The sequence below is a fragment of the Molossus molossus genome, unplaced genomic scaffold (assembly GCF_014108415.1).
Source record: "Molossus molossus isolate mMolMol1 unplaced genomic scaffold, mMolMol1.p scaffold_m16_p_12, whole genome shotgun sequence".
NCBI classification, from domain to species: domain Eukaryota; kingdom Metazoa; phylum Chordata; class Mammalia; order Chiroptera; family Molossidae; genus Molossus; species Molossus molossus.
Window position 1 is genome coordinate 28,005,621 of NW_023425347.1, and position 23,576 is coordinate 28,029,196.

Sequence of the window (23,576 nt, forward strand, 5' to 3'; positions counted from 1 at the left end):
GAAACAACTCAGGTAACCATCAACAAGAAAACAGACAAAAAATGATTGCAATCTCTTCATACAGTGTCACCCTACATAGAAATGAAAAAAAAAAAGAAACTGTCACTACAGGCAACAATGTGGACAACTCTCATAGAAATAACGCTGAGCATGAGAAGCCAGACCTGGAAGACTATACATTGCATGAATATGAATATATTCCGCTTATATGAAGTTTAAGAAAAAGGAAAGCTAATAGACGATGATAGAAGTTTGATTAGAGAGAGAGTGTCTTGGAAGGGGCACAAAGGACCCATGTGGATGTAGGAAATATTCTGTATCTTGATCTGGGTGGTGATTATACCTTTAGGAAAGGTGATTACTTTCATAGAAGTTCATGAAGTTATACATTTCATGTTTGTTCGCATCACTCTACATATGTTATATACCACTGAAAATAAAATTATATTAAGCTTAACGATAATGAAAATGTGCTAGTTACTACTAGCTACATGTTTACAAATACAACTGTTACATATTTTTTGTAAGCAAATACATATCCTGGAGAATATCATAGTATGTAAAGTATCACAGTTATTTGATACCAATAATCAATTTAAAAATAAATGCACAAGCTCTTTTTTAAAGGCTAAAAAACATCCAGCTTACTAAAATGCACAAATAAATTTGAGAATTGTTGCATTTAAGTACCAAATATTTACAAAACCATACTATTAATAAGAATAAATTTAATTTAAATAATTTCTTAATAAATTGGGTCATCTTTGTGAATGTCAACATTCCACTGTGCTAAACTTCTGTAATGTGTTTTCTGTCTCAGCCTTATTTTTAGGCTATCATATCTCACTTGTAATGATGATCTTTTAAATATTCTGCTCCCACTGTTCTGTGCTGCATTAATAACAACAAATAATTAGATTGGAAATGTATATGAGGAATAAAGAAAAAATGATGGCAATAGGTTTCTTGTTATGCCAGAAACAAGGTAGCATTTTATTTCCCCCAAAAGAGGGCATGTGACAAACACAGGAGTTAACTTGAAGGGGCTTATAATGGCCAAAAATTGGAGCACAGGAACAATTAAGTCCTCTAATAAATTATAAATCATTAATAATAGGCATTTTTGAGTTTTGTAAATAAATAAGAGATAAAAACTAATAATAAATGGATAAATATCTAAATAAATACATGCAGGAGAGGCGTGGGCTCTCGTTTACACCAGAATGGCCAGGGCTGATGAATCAGTGCAGAGGGATGCTGGAGTTAGAAAATCATCACTTTGCAACCATCATAGTTAAGATCAAACAAGAATCAATAATAGATGCTAACTCTAGTGGGATATTTTGATGATAAAGATATTTTCGTGATGTTAAAATTCACCTTTGAGTATTCTAGCCTAGAATGCATAACCTGAGTCAAAGTATGAGGAAAAAAACATCAGACAATATCAAAAGTAGAAATGGTCTATTTAAACAGGGAAGGGAAGTGTATTCTTAAAAAAAATGTCAGTGTTCTAAAAGACAAACTAAGGCAGGGGAAATTTACAGATAAAGGAAGGAAAAAGGTATCTGTCCAAGATGAATCTGGAACGGACACTGGCCTGCATCCTGTCCTACAGGGGAAAGTGCTGTTGAGAACCCTCTTGACCCTGGCCTGTAGGCTCAGTTGGTTGGGCATCATCCCATGAACTGAAGGGTTGCCCAGTTCAAATCCGCGGTCAGGGCATATGCCCGAGTTGGGGGCTCGATCCCCGGAAGGGAGCATGCAAGCGGCAACAAGACTGGTGTTTCACACTCACATCAGATATTTCTCTCCCTTTCCTGTCCTCTCTCTCTAAAAATCAATCAAAGATCTCTAGGATTAACTGACAAAATTGAAATTCAAAGAGCAGATTCAGGAATCAAATTTAAATTTACTGCAGTTGATAAGTGTGCTGTGGTTATGGAAGAGACTACTCTATCCTTATTCTTAGGAATGCCTAGTAAAGTATTAAAGATAAAAAGCCCTGATGGCTCAGCAACAACAATAAAACCCAAACAAAAAACACACACAAAACCAAACACACATTGCCGTGGCCTGTGTGGCTCAGTTGGTTGGGCGTCATGAACTGAAGAGTTGCCAGTTCAATTCTTGGTCAGGGTACATGCCTGGGTTTTGGGCTCGATCCCCAGTAGGGGGTGTGCAGGAGGCAGCTGATGAATGTTTCTCTCTCTCTCTTTTCCCTTTTCTCCCTCTAAAATCAATGAAAACATGTTTAAAAAAAAATGCCACACAATCAATGACATATATATATTCTCTCTTCCTTTTTTGCTCCTCTCTGTCTCTTCTTTTATCTCTATGTAAATACTTCTATACTCCTTTCTAGATAGATAGATAGATAGATAGATAGATAGATAGATAGATAGATAATGAGGAATAGCAAATAATAAGCAAATGGGGTACAATATTATCAATAGATGAATTTGCCAGTTTTTATGTTTTAAAATCTGAAAAGTTAAAAAGTACTAGTAAAAAAAAAGTTTTTAAATTTAGGAGCATTTCCAAAAATAAGAGATGGTGTCCCATTCTTACTTTATTTTTATTAAAAAAAAATGTTTTTCCCTTTCTTGATTTTATAGAGAGGAAGTGTGAGGAAGAGAAATAGAAACATCAATGAGCGAGAACATTTATTGGCCGCCTCCTGCATGCCTCCCACTGGGGATGAGGCCCACAACCCGGGCTTGTGTCCTGACCAGGGATCGAACTAGCGACCACTTGGTGCATGGTTCAATTCTCAACCACTGAGCCACACTGGCCGAACCCATTCTTATTTCAAACCTTTCTGAAAAATTATCTTTGTCAGGCGTCTCCATAGGCTGTGGATAAATACTATATAGATCTTAAGGGTAATCTGTCCCGCATTTACATGAAAGGTCTTTAAATTTTTGTTAAAAAATCGATTCTGGTATACTAGAGTAAAATAAAGAATCTTGGTTGTACAAATGAATTAATTATATATGTCACCATTTTGCTTATCTAACATGAATTAAAAATATAAGAACCTTCATACCTCACAATTAAACCCCATGTGATGTTACTAATTACAGTGATGTTTTCAAAATCATACATGTAGAAAATACAAAATGTAAACGATGAGGATGAATAGTAACTACGATATCAACCCAATAAGATTGCAGTAGTAATTTGCCTATCTTAAATAAGTTTAACAAAAATAGAACTAAAAAGTCTTTTGGACATTTTACTACAACTAAATTCAGTATGTAGCCACTGAGACATTTTTATTCTTTTCCAAACCTATGCATCCTTTGCTAGGAAACCAAGAGTCTGAGGAATTGTTATCGGTGCATCTTAGTGCTCTCTGCCTACACCTGTCATTGAAGGAGCTGTCCACCGCAGAAATTTCTGATATTCATTCCCTTTCCGACCTCACTAATTTTGTGGGGTCCACAAAGAAGAGGGGGTAACCATTTTGTTTGTACCGTTGCTGCCTGGCGCTCCAGCTCCACGGCATCCCTACTGGCCTAATTTGGGTCTTTCATGTTGCACAACTTGAGGAGCGCGCCGTTCACGTCACAGTCTGCGTAAACAGAACGGATGGGATCGTGGCTCCCTGCAGAGGTGGTTCCAGGCCCCGCATTCAGGTCAGCTGCTTCCTATAACAACAGGGTCTGACATTCACTTTGTTCCGAGTCTTCCTGTAAGGCTTGAATATCTAGCTTTCCTTGACTTGATGCCTGGATAAAGATGGACACCAGACTGTTTAATAGCTACCCTAAAATTGGCATAGTGACTTCTCCCCCAGAGGGACTACATTTTGATTTGTGTAGAATTGTGCCTAATTTAGAAACCACTTTAAGTTATAAAGTCTATTTCCAAAATATGCTCAAATATAGGAGCCATGTTCTCCGTTTCTTTAAAAAAATTCTGCTCCCGTATAAACTTGTATGTGGAAGTAGCCAGGCTCCAAGATGGCTTGCAATAATCCCCAGCTCTTGGTATTATGCCCTTGTGAAGTCCCCTCCCATCCTGAACCAGGGCTGTTCTCTGTGACTAGTAGAATATGGTAGAAATGATGGCGCATCACTTCCAAAGGAAGGCCGTAAAATACACTGTGACCTCCGCCTTGCATTCTCTTTGTGTCTCTTGTTCTGGGGGACATCTGCAACCCAGAAGCCTGAGAGGCTCATGTGGCAAGGAACTGAGACCTCCTGCCATGCACCATGTGTGGGAGTCACCTTGGAAGTACCAGTCAGGCATTTGGATGACTGTAGTCTTGGCCAACATCCTGACTGCCACTTCAGACCCTGAGCCAGAATCACCCAGCTAAGACTCTAGTTTCTGACCTACAGAAACCGCAAGATGATGTTGTTGTTTTAAGCCACTAATCTGGGGGTAACTTGATGTGCAGCTCGGGTAAGTAACACACTTGGGTTCTCAATGGACTCAGAGCATCAGCCATGAATGCTTAGATGCCTCTACATCCATCAGGAAATCCAGATATTAACCAGTTTGATGGATCAATTAGCAAATATTAAGACTGAAGATCCAAACAAACATTATCAAAGGACAGTACAAATCTTTCCCCTGGAGAAGCTTTCTTTTCCTCCTTCAATCTTTGCGTGTCTACACTCTGCCCATCTCTCTGGCTGAACTATTCCCATCCTCAATCCAGCAAAACTGTGAGAATGTAGTATCTTCCTTTTTTCTTTATCTCTGTTCACCTGTGGCACTTTGCAATTTTCACCTTGTATGAATATATAAACACTATAATGTGGGCTATTGGTAGCCTTCCAGACAGTATGAAATAAAGGCTAATAGCACAAGCTTTGAGGTCAGCCTTCCTGAGTTGGTATCCAAATTCCACATTTAGTAGCTGTGTGCTTTCGTGCAAGTCACAATCTCTTGTGCATCTATAAGATGGGCCTTATGTAGTACAGATGCCTTGGGCTGCTATGAAGATTCAAATGTGTAATCTATGTAGTCATTGGGGAAAACAATAAGATTTAATAAAGATTTATTTTAAAACTATTATTACTGGTCAGCTCTGAGTAAGGCTGTCACTATGAAATGAAACCTTGGCATAGTCCCCAAGCTTAATGCTTATTAGATCTTGGAAAATAGTGAGTGAGGTCTCCAAGCTATAGTTTCTGTATATGTAAACCAGAAATAAAATCAACTCTCTCACCAGGCCTTTGGAGGATAAAACATTATGTAATAAATGTAAAACAGCTAACACAGAGCTTGGCAAGTGGTAGGCAGGCAACAAATGTTCACTGTTTCCATCTTCTCAGCTTCTTAAAGTAGATGCCACACAGGGCGGCTGGAGGCTGGCTGGTAACCATGCTACAAGGGAACTGCACTTCAGGTTTTGTATGCTGAATGGAGTTGGACATAATCCCAAACAGCTTTCCATTGTTTAAATGTTGAACATACCTGGTTAAGACACACAAGTCTTTCCCAGTCTTATGTAATAGTTCAGGCAATGTTAAACTTTATCCATTTTAATTTTGTATGTTCTACATGATTGATTTCAATATCATTGCTGTAATTAATACCATACTTTGAAATCTAAAGATTCTAATATTTTTAATTCATGTTCAATGTACAAAAGGGTGACATGAACTTGAACATATCTTTGTGTGGCAAACGGCTGGGCCTCGGTACTTGCGAACTGATCTTAGAGGCAAAGACCTTGGGCTTGAATCTCATCTGAGCCTCACATACAACAGTAGAGTGTAGTTATGGGCATCGAACTAGGCAATAGGAGATGGGATTCTAGCTCTCGGTCTGCTACCTTCTAGCTACCTAGTTTAGATAAGACACCTTTCTAGAAAAGCAGGTTTTTTTTAGGGAAAACTGAGTCAGAAAGACTCATATTTCAATCCTGGCACCCACTGAGCTTTAACTTCCTATAAACTGGGGCCATCATTCTAACTCAGAAGCCTGTGATTTTGAATAAAATAAACATGCATAGCTTCTGGTATATGTTAGGTGTTTAATAAACACATTTCTTCTTTTCCTTTCTTTTGTGTCTCAGTTTTATCACCTGTAAAAAGAGCCAGTTGAATTAAGTCCCTTCTGATTCTAATGTTCTATTGTTATAGAAATTATACTGATCAATGCAACATTAAAAAGATCTGGGCACTTGCTCTTGGTATGTAATAAAGAATTGCATCTAGCCTGACAGGTGTGGCTCAGCGGTTGAGGGTCAACCCATGCACCAAGAGGTCAATGGTTCGATTCTCTGTCAGAGCACATGCCCAGGTTGTGGGCCCGATCCCCAGTGGGGGGCATGCAGGAGGCGGCCAAGGACAATCAATGTTCTCTCTCATTGATGTTTCTATCTCTCTCTCCCTCTCACTTCCTCTCTCTCTAAAATCAATAAAGGAAAAAAAAATTAAACAAAAAGAGTTGCCTCTGGTTATAATAAGAATAAAAACATATTGTGGTTGCAGATGGAAGAAAAACACAAAAATTCCTAAATGTATGTGTCCAAAAGGAAGGCCTGCCCAACATAGATTCAGTAAATATTTTACTTGCACTCTATTGTGTCTACAGATGGCCTGATGATAATGATCAGATCACAGGTTATTAGTCAGAGACTCTGTCTAGTAAATAATAGCAGAACCCACCCAGGACCATTAACCCAGCTGGCAAACACCATTGACCCTTTGGGCCAAAACAAAGCACAGTTGACCTTTCTCTCAGCCCAAACTGTGTTTGACTATTTCCTATATCAGCTAAAATCGCCTACCCCAACAAATGAAGATTTTATTTATTTTTAAAATTAAGACAGAAAATTAAAGGTAATAAATCTGGGCTTCATTTAGGTTAAAATAATATATATGTGTGTGAGTGTGTGTGCCCATATGTCTAAAAAGAATATATGAATATTTAACAGGTTGTAAAGAGTACCTATGTACCTATTTTTGTCGCTATTTTTTTTTTTTTTTTTGAGAGAGAGAGAGAAGAAGAAGAAGGAGAAGAGGAGGAAGGGGAGGAGGAGGAAGAGAGAGAGATTTGTTTCTGCACTTATTTATGCATTCATTTGTTGCTTCTTGTATATGCCCTGACTGGACTGCAACCTTGGTATATTGGAATAACACTCTAACCAACTAAGTTATCTGTCCAGGATAAGAATACCTATTTTTAGATGATGGATATAGTTGAGTTTTGTTGTGTATCTATATTTTCTAAACCTTCTATAATTGTTATGTGCTACATTGGTAATGAAATGGAAAAACAAGCTATGAGTATCATATGAAACTCTTGTAAGTACTTAGGGAGATTACCTTCCTCCATCCTGACCCCTGCAACTCAATCTAAAGGACAGAGAGCCACCATCCCCTAGTGACAGTTTCCCAAATTAGTGAAGGTAAAAAATTACTTTAAGCAGGTGAACCTAACAGTATCATTACACAAAGCAACTCCATTGCCACATCATGTCCTATCACAGTGAGAAATTCGATCTTTGAATGTGTGGAAACAAACGAGCCACTTATGCCGACATCTTTCCTAGCATGGCCATAGCCACCGGTTCAGAAAAGGACTCCAGCGCAGCAGGAAGACTCGGAAGGTTCAAGACTAATTCTGGCTCCATTTCCAATAGCTGTGTGAGCTTGGAAGTTACTCGATGATCGGAAACATGAATTGTTGCTTCTATGAAATGGGGAAAATAATAAGTACTTCACACATTTCCTTTTCCAGGACTAAATGAAAGAATAGATACCAAGTCCCTGGCACAGGAATGTGACTCCGCTTCTCACTCGCATTTCCTTTTGCAGCGTTTACCCGTCTTCGGCTTATGGAGCTAGCGTGGGACATGGGGTAAGGGAGAAGTCAGCCTTGTAGTAGGACGTTTTGCATGTGGACTTGCTCTCCAGATACAGGGATTAAATTAGGATAAGCCACGTAGTTTTTTCTCTGCCTAACATCTATCAAGTTTAATCACCAAATTGTGCATAATCAACTAAATGGAAGAGAAAGATCTTACTGTGTAGATTCAAAAGAAAGTAAGGTCTATTTTTAATCAGCTGTATCTAAATCTCTCTCTCTCTCTCTTTGCTTCCTTTTCAACATTCTGTGACAGCCTATAGTTCTGTAAAATGACTGAACTGCACTCAAATTAAAAAAACAAACAAACAAAAAACCCTGTATTCTTTAGATGATCTCACAAATGTTAACTTGAAATTTTGTTTTTTATGAGTAAACAAGCCAGCATTGGAAATAATGTTGGTAACTTCAAATGTTTGGTTCATGTAAATATTTCAAATGTACTAGTGCTGGGGAGAAAATCTTGTATTTGTAGTGAAAACTTTTAATTTAGAAAATAAATCTTTATTTTAAACAATCTCCAATTCACTATTTAATATAAAAGAAATATTAAAAACCCAGTGGAACTGCGTGTTTAGAGGCAGAGAGAAAACACACTAGTGAAATTAATTTAAGAATTACCAAGGCACACAATATTTTGAATGGTTTTCCAATGTCTCTGCACTAAACGTTATACCCATAGAACTTATTCCTTACTGATAATCTATGCTTGGATATGATGTAGGGTCTCCAAATTCAATATATTCTAAGTTGGATTTAGCTTTTCCTCCCTCCACTCTGACTCTCTTCCTGTTTCATCTTTTAGTGAACAGGTCCGTTATCCATCCAGTGGGTCCAAAGGAATCATTTGGGGATTATTTGAAGTACTCCTCTCTCGCTTTCTGTCTTCTCACCCTGCCACGATGTAACCAACAAAAAATACTTCAACGACCCCTCTCACCTGACAACTCACTCTGTCAATTCCCTTTCCGGGCTCTCCTTACTTCCTGCTGGGGTCACTGCCGCACTTCCTTTGACCCTAATCTTACTCTTTCCAATCTGTTCTCCATAGATGTGGTCTTGATAAAAACCCATCTGACAACAGGTGTCTTCTGTAGTCGATATATTAATGGATTCAGTATCAGATTTGAAATTCCTTGGTTGGGCACACAAAGTCTTGCGTGCTATTCTACTCTCTTCGCTTGCCGTTCCCCATATGTACACTATACCCTCCATTGTGTAGCAGGTACAGTTCCTCTAATGTATTATACTCCTGACACGGTCATGCCTTCTCACATGCCATTTCACACTGCTGAGAATATTCTTCTTCCCCTCATATCTAAGTCTAACTCAAAGGCCGATAACTGTCATCTCCTCTTGGACATCAACTTGGAAATACATCTACCTCTCTCCCCAACACACACACACACACACACGCACGCACGCACGCACACATGCACGCACACGCATGCACCCTCTTGTCTGACTTGGGTGTCCTCATCTGTGCTTACAAAACTCCCAGTGTGTTCATTTTCCCAGCATCTATCTTTTGAAACCGAAATTACTGATTAATGTATCTGTCTCTATATTAGATGATTAACTCCTTGAGGCCAGGGGATTTGTTTATTTTGAGTTTGAATCCCCAGAACATGGTTAGTGTTTAACAAATGGTGAATTTTAAATGAATATGATCTTGGATTTTTTCTTCCATTTCATTCATTTATCTCTCTGGACTCTATTTTCTTCATCTATAAAAGTAAAAAGTTAGACTAGTCAATGAGTCTCAAATTCCAAACCTCATATTATTTGCACTAAAGCATCAGGAGTTGCAGAAATAAAACAAAACAATCCTTTAAAGATAAGAAAAATTCAGATAACCACACCGACTCCCAAAGATTCCGATTCGTACACCTGGGCAGAGGCTGTAGATTGTGCTCTGCTGACCTGGGATGGATTGGGATCAGCTGGCCTAAGAATGCTCTTTCAGCTTCAAAAATCCTTCAAATACTCCGTTTCGTATAAATAGATTAAAAATTCTTTTTTTTTTTTTCAATTACAGTTTACATTTCATATTATGTTGTATTAGTTTCAGGTGTACAACACAAGGGTGAGACAATCATATACTTTACAAAGCAGTTCCCCCAGAATTTCCACTACCCACCTGGCTCCATACACAGTTACTACAATATTATTGACTGTATTTCCTATGCTGTACTTTGCATCCCTGTGATTACTTTGTTACGACCAATTTGTACTTTAAAAAAAAAAAATTGTTTTTCCTTTATTGATTTTTAGAGAGAGGAAGGAAGAGGAAGAGAGAGATAGAAACATCCATGAGAGAGAACATCGATTGGCCACTGGGGATCAAGCCCACAACCTGGGCATGTGTCCTGACCAGGAATCCAACCAGCGACATCTTGGTGCATGGGTCGACACTCAACCACTGAGCTACACTGGCAGGGCCCAATTTGTGCTTTTTAATCCCCCCACCTTTTTCACCCAGTCCCCCAACCTCCCCTCCTCAACCCTTGACAAAAATCAGTTTCTGTACCTATGAGTCTGTTTCTGTTTTGTTAGTTCTTTTATTCTTACCCTGGTGTTCAAGGTCTCTTGCCTTGAACCCACTTTTTCTCCAGCCTCAGGTATCTTCTTACACGTCACCTTCTTGCACTTCATGACCCAGTCATACTGAATTGTTTTTAGAGAGACATGTACGTGCAGGCTTTTCCTGCAAAGACAGCCCCACTATTGTGTTAACTCCAGGATGAAGTTCAGGCATCAGCTCTTCCATGAAGCATTCTCTGACTTCTTTCCCTTCCCCTTTTAGATCCTGCTTTTGCTTCCATCCGAGCACTTTTTGTTGTGTTTGATTGTCTGAGCTTCTTAAAGACGAAGAACAATTTCTGAACGAATATTTTTCCTTTCTTTATTGTGGCAATTTTTTCCACTCCTTAAATATTTATTGAGACTCTACTATCTAAATTGAGACAGTCCTAATCTAAATTTGTTACTTTATGTCATTATATCCTCATTATAATGATAGTGCACTTGTTATCATTTTGCAAGTGAGGAAACAAAGGCTCATCGAGGTTGGGCCATTTGCTGGGCCAGGCCCATGGTTGTCTAATGGTTGGGTTAGAATTATCTTCTAGGTATCGCTGATGCTGCTTTCTGCACGTTATCAAAATTTGAAAAATGAAAAGAATTAAAGTGAATTCTTCCATATCTATACCTCATTTCTAGGTAAATGTTGACTCATTTAAATTACTACCAGGAAGCCACATTCTGATGAGCCAGAGTTTGTTGGAACTTCCGAGGAAATCAGTACAGTTGAGCTAATGCTTTAAGAGTTTGAAACAAAAAATTTCCAGTAGTAGAACTATAAAGAGGATTTTTTTAAAGATTTGTTACCAATTTTATTTTTAAAAAAGTCAAAGTTGTATTGCTTTTTCTTGTGTTGCAGACTCTCACATTTCCAAAGGGTCTAGACCAGCAATGTTCTACCTGTCTCGTCTCATGGCACACATAAACTAATTGCTAAAATTCCATGGCACACCAAAAATATATACTTTTTGCCAATCTCACCAAAAAAATGGATATAATTTTGATTCATTCACGCTGGATGGATATTGTTGTGTTGGCTGCTGTCATTTTTTTTAAATTTCATGACTTAAAGGAAAAGAAGTCAGTGCCCCTGACTAAGTAGCCAGGTATTGCATGTTTTAGAAATTCTTGTGGCACACTGGTTGACAGCCGCTGGTCCAGATATTTGAATTGGGCATAAATGGCAGCAAAGAAGATAAGAAATGGGACAGGGGTGATGGGTCTCAGGGACGCTGAGGTCTTGCCATTTCCTCTGAGACTTAACAAAATTAAAATAGAATTAACATAAGAGCTAACATTTATTAAATTAACATTCCGTATATGACATTTTGCTTAGTGTTTTATATTTACTACTTTCCAAACTTTAGTCATTCCTGTATCACTTTATGGATTTTGCTACATCTGTCATCTGCATTATTATTTACTTAATTTTTTTTTACCTTAAATGGATTTTAGTCAGCCTATTTTTTTTTTCCTTGTTCTAAGCAGTAGCCCATAAGTATGAAGTCTAGATATATATTTTTATACTTCAATTGAATTTTTTGTAGTTACATTTTTCTAAAACACAGTGAGACAAATACATTATTATTATAAAAGAGTTCATGTATTACCTGAAAAATCATCACTTGCACCATAGTTTGTGAAATGCTAATTTGTTTCATTTAATCCTCAAAATAACCCTTTGGGTTAAAAACACTTATTATGACCATTTGCACTCAGAAGAGAAAAGTGAGCAAAGAGAGATACAATGACTTGCCTAATGTCACAAGCTAAAAAGGAGAAATCAGAGTTTGCATTCAGATCTGATGTCACTGTGAAGTCCAAGCCCTAAAACACTGACATTCTTTAGCCAGTCCTGGGAGCGAGCTCATTCCCACTCCCAGTTTTTCTACGTGCCACCGTTAAGGCAACGTAAAATGTGTGTGTGAAGGTGACCAAAAATAGAACAAATTAAAATAATTGTGTAGGTTTGATTTTCTTTTCAATTTGTTCCAAATGATTTCATATTACTCGGTTTTTTCTATTATAAAAGAAAAAACAAAACAAAAACGAAACGAAACAAAAACAGTACATAGATTTGTAAAATAATCCCTCTATTTGTAAAATAATCTCTCTCATTCCTAGAATTTCTGAAGTCTGATTTAACATCAACATTCATTCAGTGGTGCTGCCTGAGTGGGTGGGTCTAATAGTTTTCTGAGATAGTCTTTGAAATACTTTTTGATGTGCTAGACTCCCTGTCCTTGCCTCTACCAGCTCAGTCACAGAGGGTGGTTCTGAATATTTGGGGTAGGGGGCACAGATTTGTTTGGGCCAATGAGGAGTGAGAATTCTTTCCCAAGCACCTGCCAATTGCTGATGCTCCAGGGTCACCGCCGGGGTTGGCTGTGTGCGGCTGTGTCTGTGATCCACTCTCTCCTGTGTCTTATGTGAGACTAGGAGCTATTCACTGATTGGAATTATTCTATTGTATTTCCATATGATTTTCTCCCTCTCTGTCTCTCATCCTCTCTCCCTTGTCCTTTCTTCCTCATGCCCTACTTTACTGATGAGCCTGAATCACAACATGTGGCAAAGTAGATGTTTTCTGGGGGCAAAGGCGTGAAGAGCGTCAGGAGGCCGTGTGCAGACGAATTGTCAGCACTAAGGATGCGTCTTTGTGCACTGTTCCGGGGACACACTCCGGACCTGGGAGGGTGGGTTTCATGGTCATCTGCACATGGATGGAACTGGCAGGCTGGCTATCTTTACAAGATTTTTCCATTTCATCTGCCTTCACCTTCTTTTTCACACACAGTGTTCCCTGCATTAAACACCGGGTTGGAGAGCCTGGGTGTGAGCAATGAGAAGTCTAAAAGGGAGTGTGTGGGAGGTTCGGAAGGAAGGCTCGGTAGCTGAGCTTGTCATCGGTGGGGAAACCCCGTGTGCTGCTTCTTGGCTAGAGTTACAGAGAAAAAAACAAGGACCGAAAACAAGTATTCTCGGAGGGTGATGACTTGAGCACCATAGAAACAAAGCTGTAAACGACCCGCAAAGTGTCTTCTGAAGCACTTTGGGAACTAGTGTGATTACATGTAAACTGCTTGGTTAGGGCATCACCATGAGGAGACAGAAGAGTTGGCTGGGTTTGCGGTGCTGGTCCTAGCAGGGCTCCGAGGGGCACGTGGGAGGACATTGGACTGGTGAGTGCAAAGGGTTATAACCCAATTGCCAATCATGCCCCAAATAAGCATCCAGTTGTTTTGCAATCACTGTTCCTGCCTCTATTCTTATGGAGGAAATTAGATCTGCAAGTCCAGATATGAGCCAAGTCTGTGGCCATGATATTAAAGCCTTGGGGAGCAGACACAGAAGGAAAACTACCGGCATTACTCAGAGAGGCTCCTGGGAACACCACAGCCAGGCTTGCAGGGAGTGGTGTTCAAAGCACACGTCTTCAGTGTGGGGTTTTGTGGGCATCCACAGCTGCTTTCTTTGGAGCCTGGTCAGAAGCTACTTTGGGGATTAATCAGCCCCAAACGGTAAAAACAGGACTAAGCAGCACAGATCTAAAGAAGAAAGGGAAAACATCTCAGCTAAGGTACATCTCAGAGCTGGTCTCCTGCACATGTTCAGAGTAATTTTCAAATTGATCTCAATCAGCTTCATCAGAGCAAACACTGGGTGGTCACCTCTTCCATAATTCTACTTTCAGACAGAATGAAAACCGTCCTTCACAGATCGTTGTATATTAAAATACGCTTCGAAAAAGGGCACTATTCAGGGATCCCTGGAAATCTATTTTAAAAGCTTAATTCTCATCAATAGTATACCAGTTCCCTCCTGCTATATTTTCTTGTTGCTTTTGAGTTTTAAATTTCTTCTGTTTTATAGATGTTGAAGAGTGGATGACTTTCTGCTGTTTCCTGCATCTCTGTGTATTGGAAAATTATTTTTACCTGTCCCTCCCTTTGGCCTTAAGAAGAATCTCTATTTTCTGCTAAAGATTTTAGTTCTTGCCCTGTCCGGCAGGGCTCACTGTTTAGAGCGTTGACCTGTGCACCGAAGGGCCTCGGGTTCGATTCCTGGTTAAGGACATGTACCTGGGTTGCAGGTGCAATCCCTGGCCCTGGTCAGGCACGTGTGGGAGGTAACCAATCAATACATGTCTCATGATGATGTCCCCCCCGCCCCCTCCTTCTCTTCCTCCCTCCCTTCCACTCTCTTTAAATCAACGGAAGAAATATCCTCCAGCGAGGATAAAACAACGACAAATTATGTTAGTTCTTTTTTTTTTTAGTATGTTTTTGTTGATTTTTTAGAGAAAGAAGAAGGGAGAGAGAGCTAGAAACATCAATTGGCTGCCTCCCGCACACCACCTACTGGGGATCAAGCCTGTGACCTAGGGATGTGCCCTGACTGGCAATCAAACTGGGACCTCTCAGTCCATGGGACGATGCTCAATCCACTGAGCCACACAGGCCGGGCAAGATGTAGGTTCTTTAAAGGTCTTAGGAAGTCCTTTCCCTGAATCTCAAGTCTCCCCTTGTAATATAGATTTAAGCATTTTCATTCCTTCAGTTCAATGGAGACATTTGATAAATCTTAAATGCTTCTGCTGTATACCACGGATGACACCAGGCACCCAGAAAATGATATTTATTTATTTATTTGTTTGTTTATTTATTTATTTTTCTTTATTGATATTAGAGAGAGAGGAAGGGAGAGGGAGAGAGAGAGACAGAAACATTGATGAGAGAGAACATCAACTGGCCTTCTCCTGCATGTCCCAACAGGGGATAGGGCCCACAACCTGGGCATGTGTCCTGACCGGGAATCGAACTGGTGACCTCTTGGTGCATGAGTCAATGCTCAACCAGTAAGCCACACTCGCTGGACCAGAAAATTATATATATTTTATCCTCACCCGAGGACATTTTTTTGTTCAGGTAGAGTGGGAGCGAGAGAGAGGAATAGAAACATCGATGTGAAAGGGACACATCGAGCGGCTGCCACCCGCACGACTGACCAGGGCCGGGGACAAACTGCAACCAAGGCACATGTCCCCAGCGGGAACCGAACCCGGGTCTCTCGGGACCGCAGGCTGATGCTCTAACCGCTGAGCCAAACTGGCCAGGGCCAGAAAATTATATTTAAAGAGATTATCCTGATCTAGGTAAGTAACAGACACCTAAGTAGTAATAAAACAATAGCATCGATAACTAATCAATAACAACAAATGATGTACTAAACATTTTATAGGTATAACTCCCTTTATTCTCAATAAGGTCTATATGTTCAGATCAAGCATTCTATCCATTTTGATTAGGATGCTGAAGCTTAGGCAGTAAAACTATGTGAGCTCGTGAGTCTAATAAGTAATGAAAGCAGAATGACACAATACAACCATGGCTATAGTGAAGCTGGACAGAATGCTTGGGTTGAAAGGCCTGGAAAAGTTAGGGAGGGCTTCACGGAGGAGGTGAGGGGCTGTGTCTTGCATTCAGCACAAGAGAGAAGATAACATGAGCATATTCTGTGAGGATGACTATTGTCAATGCTTTGCAAATAATTAAGTGCTACCAAATGTCTGTCTCTTGGGGCCCTGTTAAGAAATCCCAGAGGTTTAGAGAGTACATTGAACTCAGAGCTAAAGAAGGAAAATCAAGCTGTCCTGACAGGGTTCACAGGGTGGGCAGAGCTGTGAGGCAGTGGGGAGTGGGGGAGGAGAAGGCTCAGAAGGGGTGTAGATGACTTCCTCTCTATTCCCAGATGCAGCGGGAGAGAGTCTCAGCTGCTCCCTGCGGCATTTATCAGTTGTCAAAACTGGCGTTTCCCTTTGTTGAAGGAGACAATGCAGATGGCAGAAAAGATGCATTGTGATGAAGTCACAATGGCTATGGCACCAGGTCCAAGGCCAAGAGTTATTTAAAATGATAAAAGAGGGGGGATTGTGAGCAGGAGTCATAAATGTGATTCCCTAGTGATTTCAGTCAATTTGCTCTCTTTTAATGTATTTTCTTTTTAAAGGTAACCTAAATGTCCAAGGATATTGATGGCCTTTGAGAAGAGAAATCTAGTGCAGTGGGAAGGGCGCGGATGTGTGTAGCGAGAAGAGATCTGGTTCTAGTCTTCGCCGTCTCACTGTGAGCTGGGCGATTTGAGCGGGTGGCTCAGCCACTCTGAGCTTCAGCTTCTCTGGGAATGTGATTTGGTCACGAATGTTATCTTCATTACCTGTGGGGTTTTGGAGTCAGATATGCTTGAGTTCAAATTCTAGTTATATTTCTAAATTTATAGTTTTCTTTTTTATTAAATTTATTGGGGTGACATTGGTTCACTAAACCATACAGGTTTCCAGTGTACAACTCAGCAAAACATCGTCTGCACACTGCAGTGTGTGCCCATCATCCAAAGCAAAGTCTCTTTCTGTCCTCATTCATCCTTTCTTTGCCCACTCCAAATACCCCCACCCGCTTTTCCTCTGGCTATCACCACACTGTTGTCTGTGTCCATATATATATATATATATATATATATATATATATATATATATGAATCCTGAAGGGAATTTGGGGAAAAAGGAATTGTGATGCTCACTTTGTACATTAGAAAAGACTATATGTATGTATGTGTGTGTGTATATACATTCAGGATTCATGGGTACAATGTAAAGTGTAGCACCAGATACATAGTCCAATCCTTTTATCAGATAAGTTCATTTGCACCTTTCCAAATGGTTTGGATTCATTTACAAGGAAATACTTAGATAGATAAAGATACTCAGGTAAGAATAGCTACATGATGTGCTAAAGCATCCTTTTTTATAAAAAGGGAGGTCAGTCCTGACCGGTGTGCTCAGTGGTTAGAGCATTGGCCCATGCACCAAAGGGTTCTCAGGTTTGATTCCCAGTCAAGGGCATGTACTTGCATTGCAGGTTCAATCCCCGGCCCCAGTCGGGGTGTGTGCAGGAGGTAACTAACCGATGTTTCTCTCTCTCTCCCCCTCCTTCCTTCCCTTCCACTCTCTCTAAGAATCAGTAGAAAAAATATGTTCGAGGTGGGGGTGGGGGATTAAAACAAACTTAAAATGGGAGCTCAGTAGTTCTTAGCCCTGGTTGCACATTTGAATCACTGAGGACAGTTGAAAACATTTCCAAGCATGGGGCTCTCCTCCAAAGACTAAATTAACTGGTCTGCTGTAGGACTCCAGCCTTGAGTTCATGCAAGCTCTCCGCATGCTTCTAATGCACTGGATTCAATCATTACTTCTCCAACTTCAACATATTTTACCTGGCAGATAATGCTTCTCTAGGTCTGGCTGGGGCCTGGGATTCTGCATTTCTAACGAGCTCCCAGGTGAAGCTGATGCTGCTAGCCCAGGACCACACTCTGAGTAGCAAGTGATTAATGATCCAGAACAGTGGTTCTAAACCTTCAATGCTCATCAGAATAACCCAATCTCTTGTTGAAAATGCAGCGCTAAGACCTGGGCCTGCCCTTCACAAACCCTGTTTCACTTGGTTTAAGGAGTGACCAAGAGAATCACTGATCTATAATGTCCATTTTGACCTGAAAATTTTTGTGATTTTATAATACGGCTTCCCTCCTATTTCAGTTGTTCAGTGAAATAAAGGACAGAGTGTGGAGCTGAGTATGTGAGACATCACTGTCAGAACGTGACGGATGGGTGAGCTCCAGGGATGTGATGTCAGCACGAGGCTAATCTTGTGCCCCGTGTATCTTCAACCTCCAGAATCTCCCCTTGAGCTAATGGGGACTTTCAAAGAACTCGGTCTGTGTGAGCAGGATTTACTGTGGGCAAAGCACTCAGATTAATTGGGAGAGCATCCTTCGTTGAGAGGAGATGACCAATGACCCTGGGCTTTTTTCTGCTCTGTGCAATACGCCATGCTTTCGAGAGCAGAATCCCCAGAGGCATGGGCTCGTCCTCCCAACCTTGGGAGCAAACCAAGGGAAGCGAAGATGGGAGAAAACATAAGCTGTGTTGCTCAGCAAAGCAGACACTGACTCCGGAAAAGCCCTGGGACCTCCAGAAGAATCCGTCCCATGAGAGAATGAATAGCTTTTCCCTTCCCGTTCTTCTTCTCACCTTCCTGGTTCCTCTTGCTCTTACTAGCTAGAAACACCCCTTCTCGGGGCCAGGCATTCACCACATTACAAGAAAAATGGAAAACTAGCCCTGGCTGGTTTGGCTCAGCGGTTAGAGCGTCGGCCTGCGGTCCGGAGAGACCCGGGTTCGGTTTCCGCTAAGGGCGCGTACCTCGGTTGCAGTTTGTCCCCGGCCCTGGTTGGTCGTGCGGGTGGCAGCCACTCGATGTGTCCCTTTCATGTCGATGTTTCTCTCTCTCTCTCTCTCTCTCTCTCTCTCTTCCTCTCTCTCCCTCCCACTCTATCTGTGCAAAAAATGGAAAAATGTCCTCTGGTGAGGATGAAAAAAAAGAAAAGAAAAATGGAAAACTATATCAGGGTCAAAAAATTACAATTCTGATATTATAATTAATACGGAAGGGGTTGGTTTCCAAGAAGTTTATGAATTTGTAAATAAATTGGTACAAGAATGGTAATGTGAAAAATGAGAGAAGATCACATTTTCTTTCTTTCCCCTTTAAAGCATTTGTACCTATAAGAACATTTGATCAGTCTGCAGAAATATCTGTATGACCTCTGCAATGGACAACTCAAAAAGGTAATAATCACATGACCGTGTCCTAGGCCACCCACATTACAGAAGGTACCAAGATGGGGCGGTCTGACCTTACTAATACCCCTCTGGTCCTGGGTTGGACTGGCCAAGGGCAGAGCCAAACTAATTGACTCAATGCCCATCTTAAGGGCCAGCCTCCATGCTGCCCTCCTCCCACTGGTCCGTAGAGCCTCGCCAGTGGAAAGGTGTGTGCGTTAGTCATCCACTCTAAAGCATGGGCATTGCTTCAGAAAGAGAGGGGCACGGGCCTCGGCCCTCAGGCCTCTCCCCACTCACTTGAGCCGTTTATCAGACCGAGGGGCATGTTGTCCAGGAAAGACTGGAGTCTGTGCCGAGGGGAGGAAGCGGGCATGGAGGGAGGGGCTGGCACAGGGCAGGGACAAGCCCCACATTCTAGTGGCCACAGAAGCCCAGAAAGGAGACTTGGGGGGTTGACCAGGGCTAGGTGGTGGGGCTCTGCATAAGGTGTTGAAGGAAAGGGCCTGTTACCTTTCAAGTGAAAGGAAGGACTAGGTAGGTAGGGAGTAAGTATCAAGACAAAGTTTTACTATGGTTCAGTTTTTCTCTGAGTTACGTTTTGATGAGGCAAGAAAATGATCACTGTGTTTTAACATTTATTTTCATTTTTTTAAAATGTTACCCTAAATAGGAAGTTAAATTCCTATAGGGCCACATTTGTTTGAAAGGCAGTGGCTTCCTTATGACATCAAACAGAGGACCGACGGCCTCTGCCAGAGATGTTTATTTTATTGCTTTGCTTACATATAGCACCCCCTATGTGGCAAAAACTGTTTTAAGTACTTAAAGTCTCACCTCCTCATGCACTGAAGAATTTATACATTAGGCTCTCTTATTTGCAGAAGAGGTTAATTTACCCAGATTGACCTTGGCAGACCCAGGATTGCACCTAGGCAGCCAGGGGCCAGGCTGTGATCCCGGACCGGACCGCTCGCTGCATTACCTGCTGCTAATCCTGAGGGGAGTGTCCCTGCTCTGGCGGAGAGGGAAACCGGACTGGGTGGACTGTTCTGGAATGTGCTCCTAGGTCATCGTCGTTGGGGCGCTTGCCCAAAGTCCAAACTCCGAAGCCTTACCCTGGATCTCTGACTGAGAAAGTCTGGGATTTGGGGGAATAGACCTAGATGATGTGTGGGGAACTTCCACCCTTACTACAAGTCCAAAATGATCTGATTGAAACATCATTCTGATTACCCTGCAATGAGCATGATATCAAAGCAGCAGTAACCTATACCATCCCCTTCCCCCAAACATTTCCGACTCCGGTGTCTAAACCACAGTCACTGACGGTGACAATTCTGACCACTCCACCCCCAGCTCCATCTGCCAGCAGCCACCAGGCTGCCTTCAGTCCTCTGAGACTCCCCACTTCCTGCCTTTTTTCCTTCTGTAAAAATTCGAAGCGTAGTCTCCTTAAATGCTTAAATTGTCTCTACCGCCAGGCACAGTGGGCATGTGTATTATCTGCAATCAACCGCCACTCTCCTTCTCTTGTTCTGACAGCTGTGCAGCTCGGGCGGGTGACTCCGCCACCCATTGTTTTCTCCCATTCACACTGAACGGACCAGACCCAGCAATGTTTCAGCGCAGGTCTGCCGTCGGGCTTGAGCCCTGCTCGAACCCCCTTTCCCTTCCTCCATTTTCCATCTCCTTCGAGCATTTTCTTACTTGCAGACCCCGTGGAAGCTGAAGGTCTGGCCAGTCTCTTACCCTCCTCCTACTTCAGCAACATCTTTGTGTCTTTGTAGTGTTTGAGAGTAGCAATGCTAATCACAGACAGCAGAGGGGTGAGCAGAACTAGCTATTATATCACTTTTGTGAATTTAAGCTCTGCTGATGAGCGCACTGACTCAAATAGATAGATCAAACAAATTCCAACCCCTCTTGACTTTAAGAAGACTGGATCATGCCCAGAAATTTGGAAACAGAGATGGAGAAGTCTTGCAAGCCCTCAAGGTTACCATGAGAAACTGGCCTGAGAGCGAGGTAAAACCAATTTAGCAGACTCCAGTGGGAAAACCAAGGCAGAATATTAGCAGTGCTCTGTGGGGAGCACAAGCGCCACCTAAAAGGGCAACCAGCCAGCACGATCAAAACAGCACTTCCTTCCCAGCTCTGCCTTGTGCCTTCCAAGATTTCAACTACTTTTCCATTGACGAATACAGGCATTGTCCTGTCCCTCAGAGCAACCGTGGTACCATTGGAATATGCCCGTCGTCAGGTTGCTTAGACTGAATGCCCTGCCTATTTCACGGAAAAGAGAAAGTACGAAATGTGGTGGGAAAACATTCTAAATGCATCCTTGAACAGAAAAGAGAGTAAACTGGAGCCTGATGCACCATCTTGAAATATGCAATAAAAATGTACACATCACCAACACTTCACAACAGGCATGCTCCTTCCTGCTCCCCAGTGCACTGGGGATTCCCTGGGGCAGGGGCTGGGCTCATGTAAAACAGGTAAGGCAGCTGCAGGAGCTGATGCCTATCTCAGGAGCCTCTCTCCCAGCTGGATTTCAGCCAGACAGGTGCTCCCTGCAAGGGCACAGCCTGCAGGAGCAGCCTTTCCGGGGGTAAAAGTGTCCCTGATGCCTTTCAAACTTCCTCTCTTTCTCCCATTTCCTTTATTACCTTGAGCTCCTTGACTGTAGAAGAATCTTTGAGCCGACTCCACATCCAAGAGTCTATGAGCAGACTCGACATCCAGAAAATAATCCATTTTGGGATAATCCATCCTTGACGCTTCAAAAACAGAGTTTTAAGACAAAATAGTCACTTGGTTGCCTGTGAAGGAGGGAAAAAAAATCACAGTATTTTAGACTGTCAAATAGATCGTTAAAGCCTCAAACATGCATATATATCATAAGCATATATGTTATCTCATTAGAATATCCTGTATTTGACTGATGTGTCCAATTCTAAAGTCACCCTTCAATATAGCTTTCCTATTATATGAGAAAATGCCACATTAAAGCAACATTCATTGAAAGTCATATATTCCACTCGGAACAAACAGATGATGCAGGCTAAAGAGAGATAACATACCAGCCTTTCCTTGTGGTCTGCCGACTGGAAATATGCTGTTGAATTCATATGCCATCTGTTTTCTAAAGGTCTGTCTGATAAATGGCATCACCAGAGATTTTCCTAGCTCTCACCCTCAGCTGGTCCAGGGAGTTCTGATTCCCCTTGAGCAGCAAAGAATCGCCTGGGAGTCAGAGCCTCCGCTTATAGATGTTTTGCATTTATGACACATGCTGACATGTTTGCTGTAAAATGCCTCCAATTCTTTTTTTTATAGCGATTCCCTCAACACATTTTGTAAAGTGCTACAGGATTACCTGCTTACCCCTGACACGGACTGAGTTTAAGAAAGAATTCTGGTTTGTAGAGCAGTGACAATTATTTCAGAATTACTACGATCCCCATAATATTATCATGCACTAGTCTTTCGGGAAGCTGGTACACTTCACTGGAAAACATTTAGCCTGTTGGGTTCTTTTCCTGACTCTTGCACAAATTAACTACTCTATTTCTGCAAGATGCTTTTAGAAAGAATTAACAAGACAAAGTCATTAAAATCAAGCTCAGAAGGCAAATTCAGCTATTTCTCTTTCTAACATTTTAATCTAAGAAACCAAGTCTGGTAAGAGGAAACTTTAAGAAATACCCAAAGGTACCCCAACAGCAAATCATACTTACTGCAAATAAAAAAAAAAAAAAAAAAAAATCAAGAGCTACCTGCCGGCAATAAAAGCAAGAGCAATTTCAGCCAGAGAGTCATTGATCTCATTAAATATTCCCGGTGGAAGTAAACAGTTTTGATTGTTCGATTAGAACGGCAATGAATAACGTATACCTTCCACTGGACTTGCTTTATCCGCTCAAATGGCCAGAGCACGTTACCTTAGCAACGGAAGGTGACGCCAACCTCAGTCTCTTTGTATCCTCCACTGTGAAGGAAGAAAATGCCCGGTTTCCTGTGTAAAACTTTGGCATAAAACCATGCCCATCAAAATCTATATGTAACAGTCACGTGGGTCCACTCTCCCTCTCTCAGTCCCCGCCCATCTCTTTTGCAGAGAAGTGTCATAGACACTAAAAAATGGTTTGGGGCTTAGTAATTTATTTCTCTAGCCCCAAGTCACAGTTTGGTGTGCAATTGCAACAGAATTGCATGAATAAACAGTTAACCTGATAAGAAAGTTGTCTGGAAATTGTTGGGGGCACCAGTTCTTACCCTAATGCTGGGTAGGGTGGTAGAAAAGGGCCGTGTTTAGCCAGCACATGTTAAACATTCTCCCGTTATAATTATTACAAAGATCAGCCATCCGCATCTAGGCTGGAAATAACTCTCTTGCCTTCTGTGAATCAGTCACTGGAAGACGCTGAAAAAGCTGTCTGAAATCTCCCAGCTTTTAAAAGACGCATTCTGT

At 41.4% G+C, this 23,576-nt stretch overlaps 1 protein-coding gene across 1 annotated transcript in view; it reads right to left on the minus strand.

Moving 5' to 3' along the window:
• Positions 1 to 21,874, minus strand: part of LOC118626250 (phosphatase and actin regulator 1-like) — a 44,578-nt gene extending 22,704 nt beyond the window's left edge. The window contains exon 1 of the mRNA XM_036255643.1: positions 21,772 to 21,874. Within this exon, the coding sequence (XP_036111536.1) occupies positions 21,772 to 21,874 (103 nt within the window). The remainder of the gene's footprint in view (positions 1 to 21,771) is intronic.
• Between the last annotated feature and the right edge of the window lie 1,702 nt (positions 21,875 to 23,576).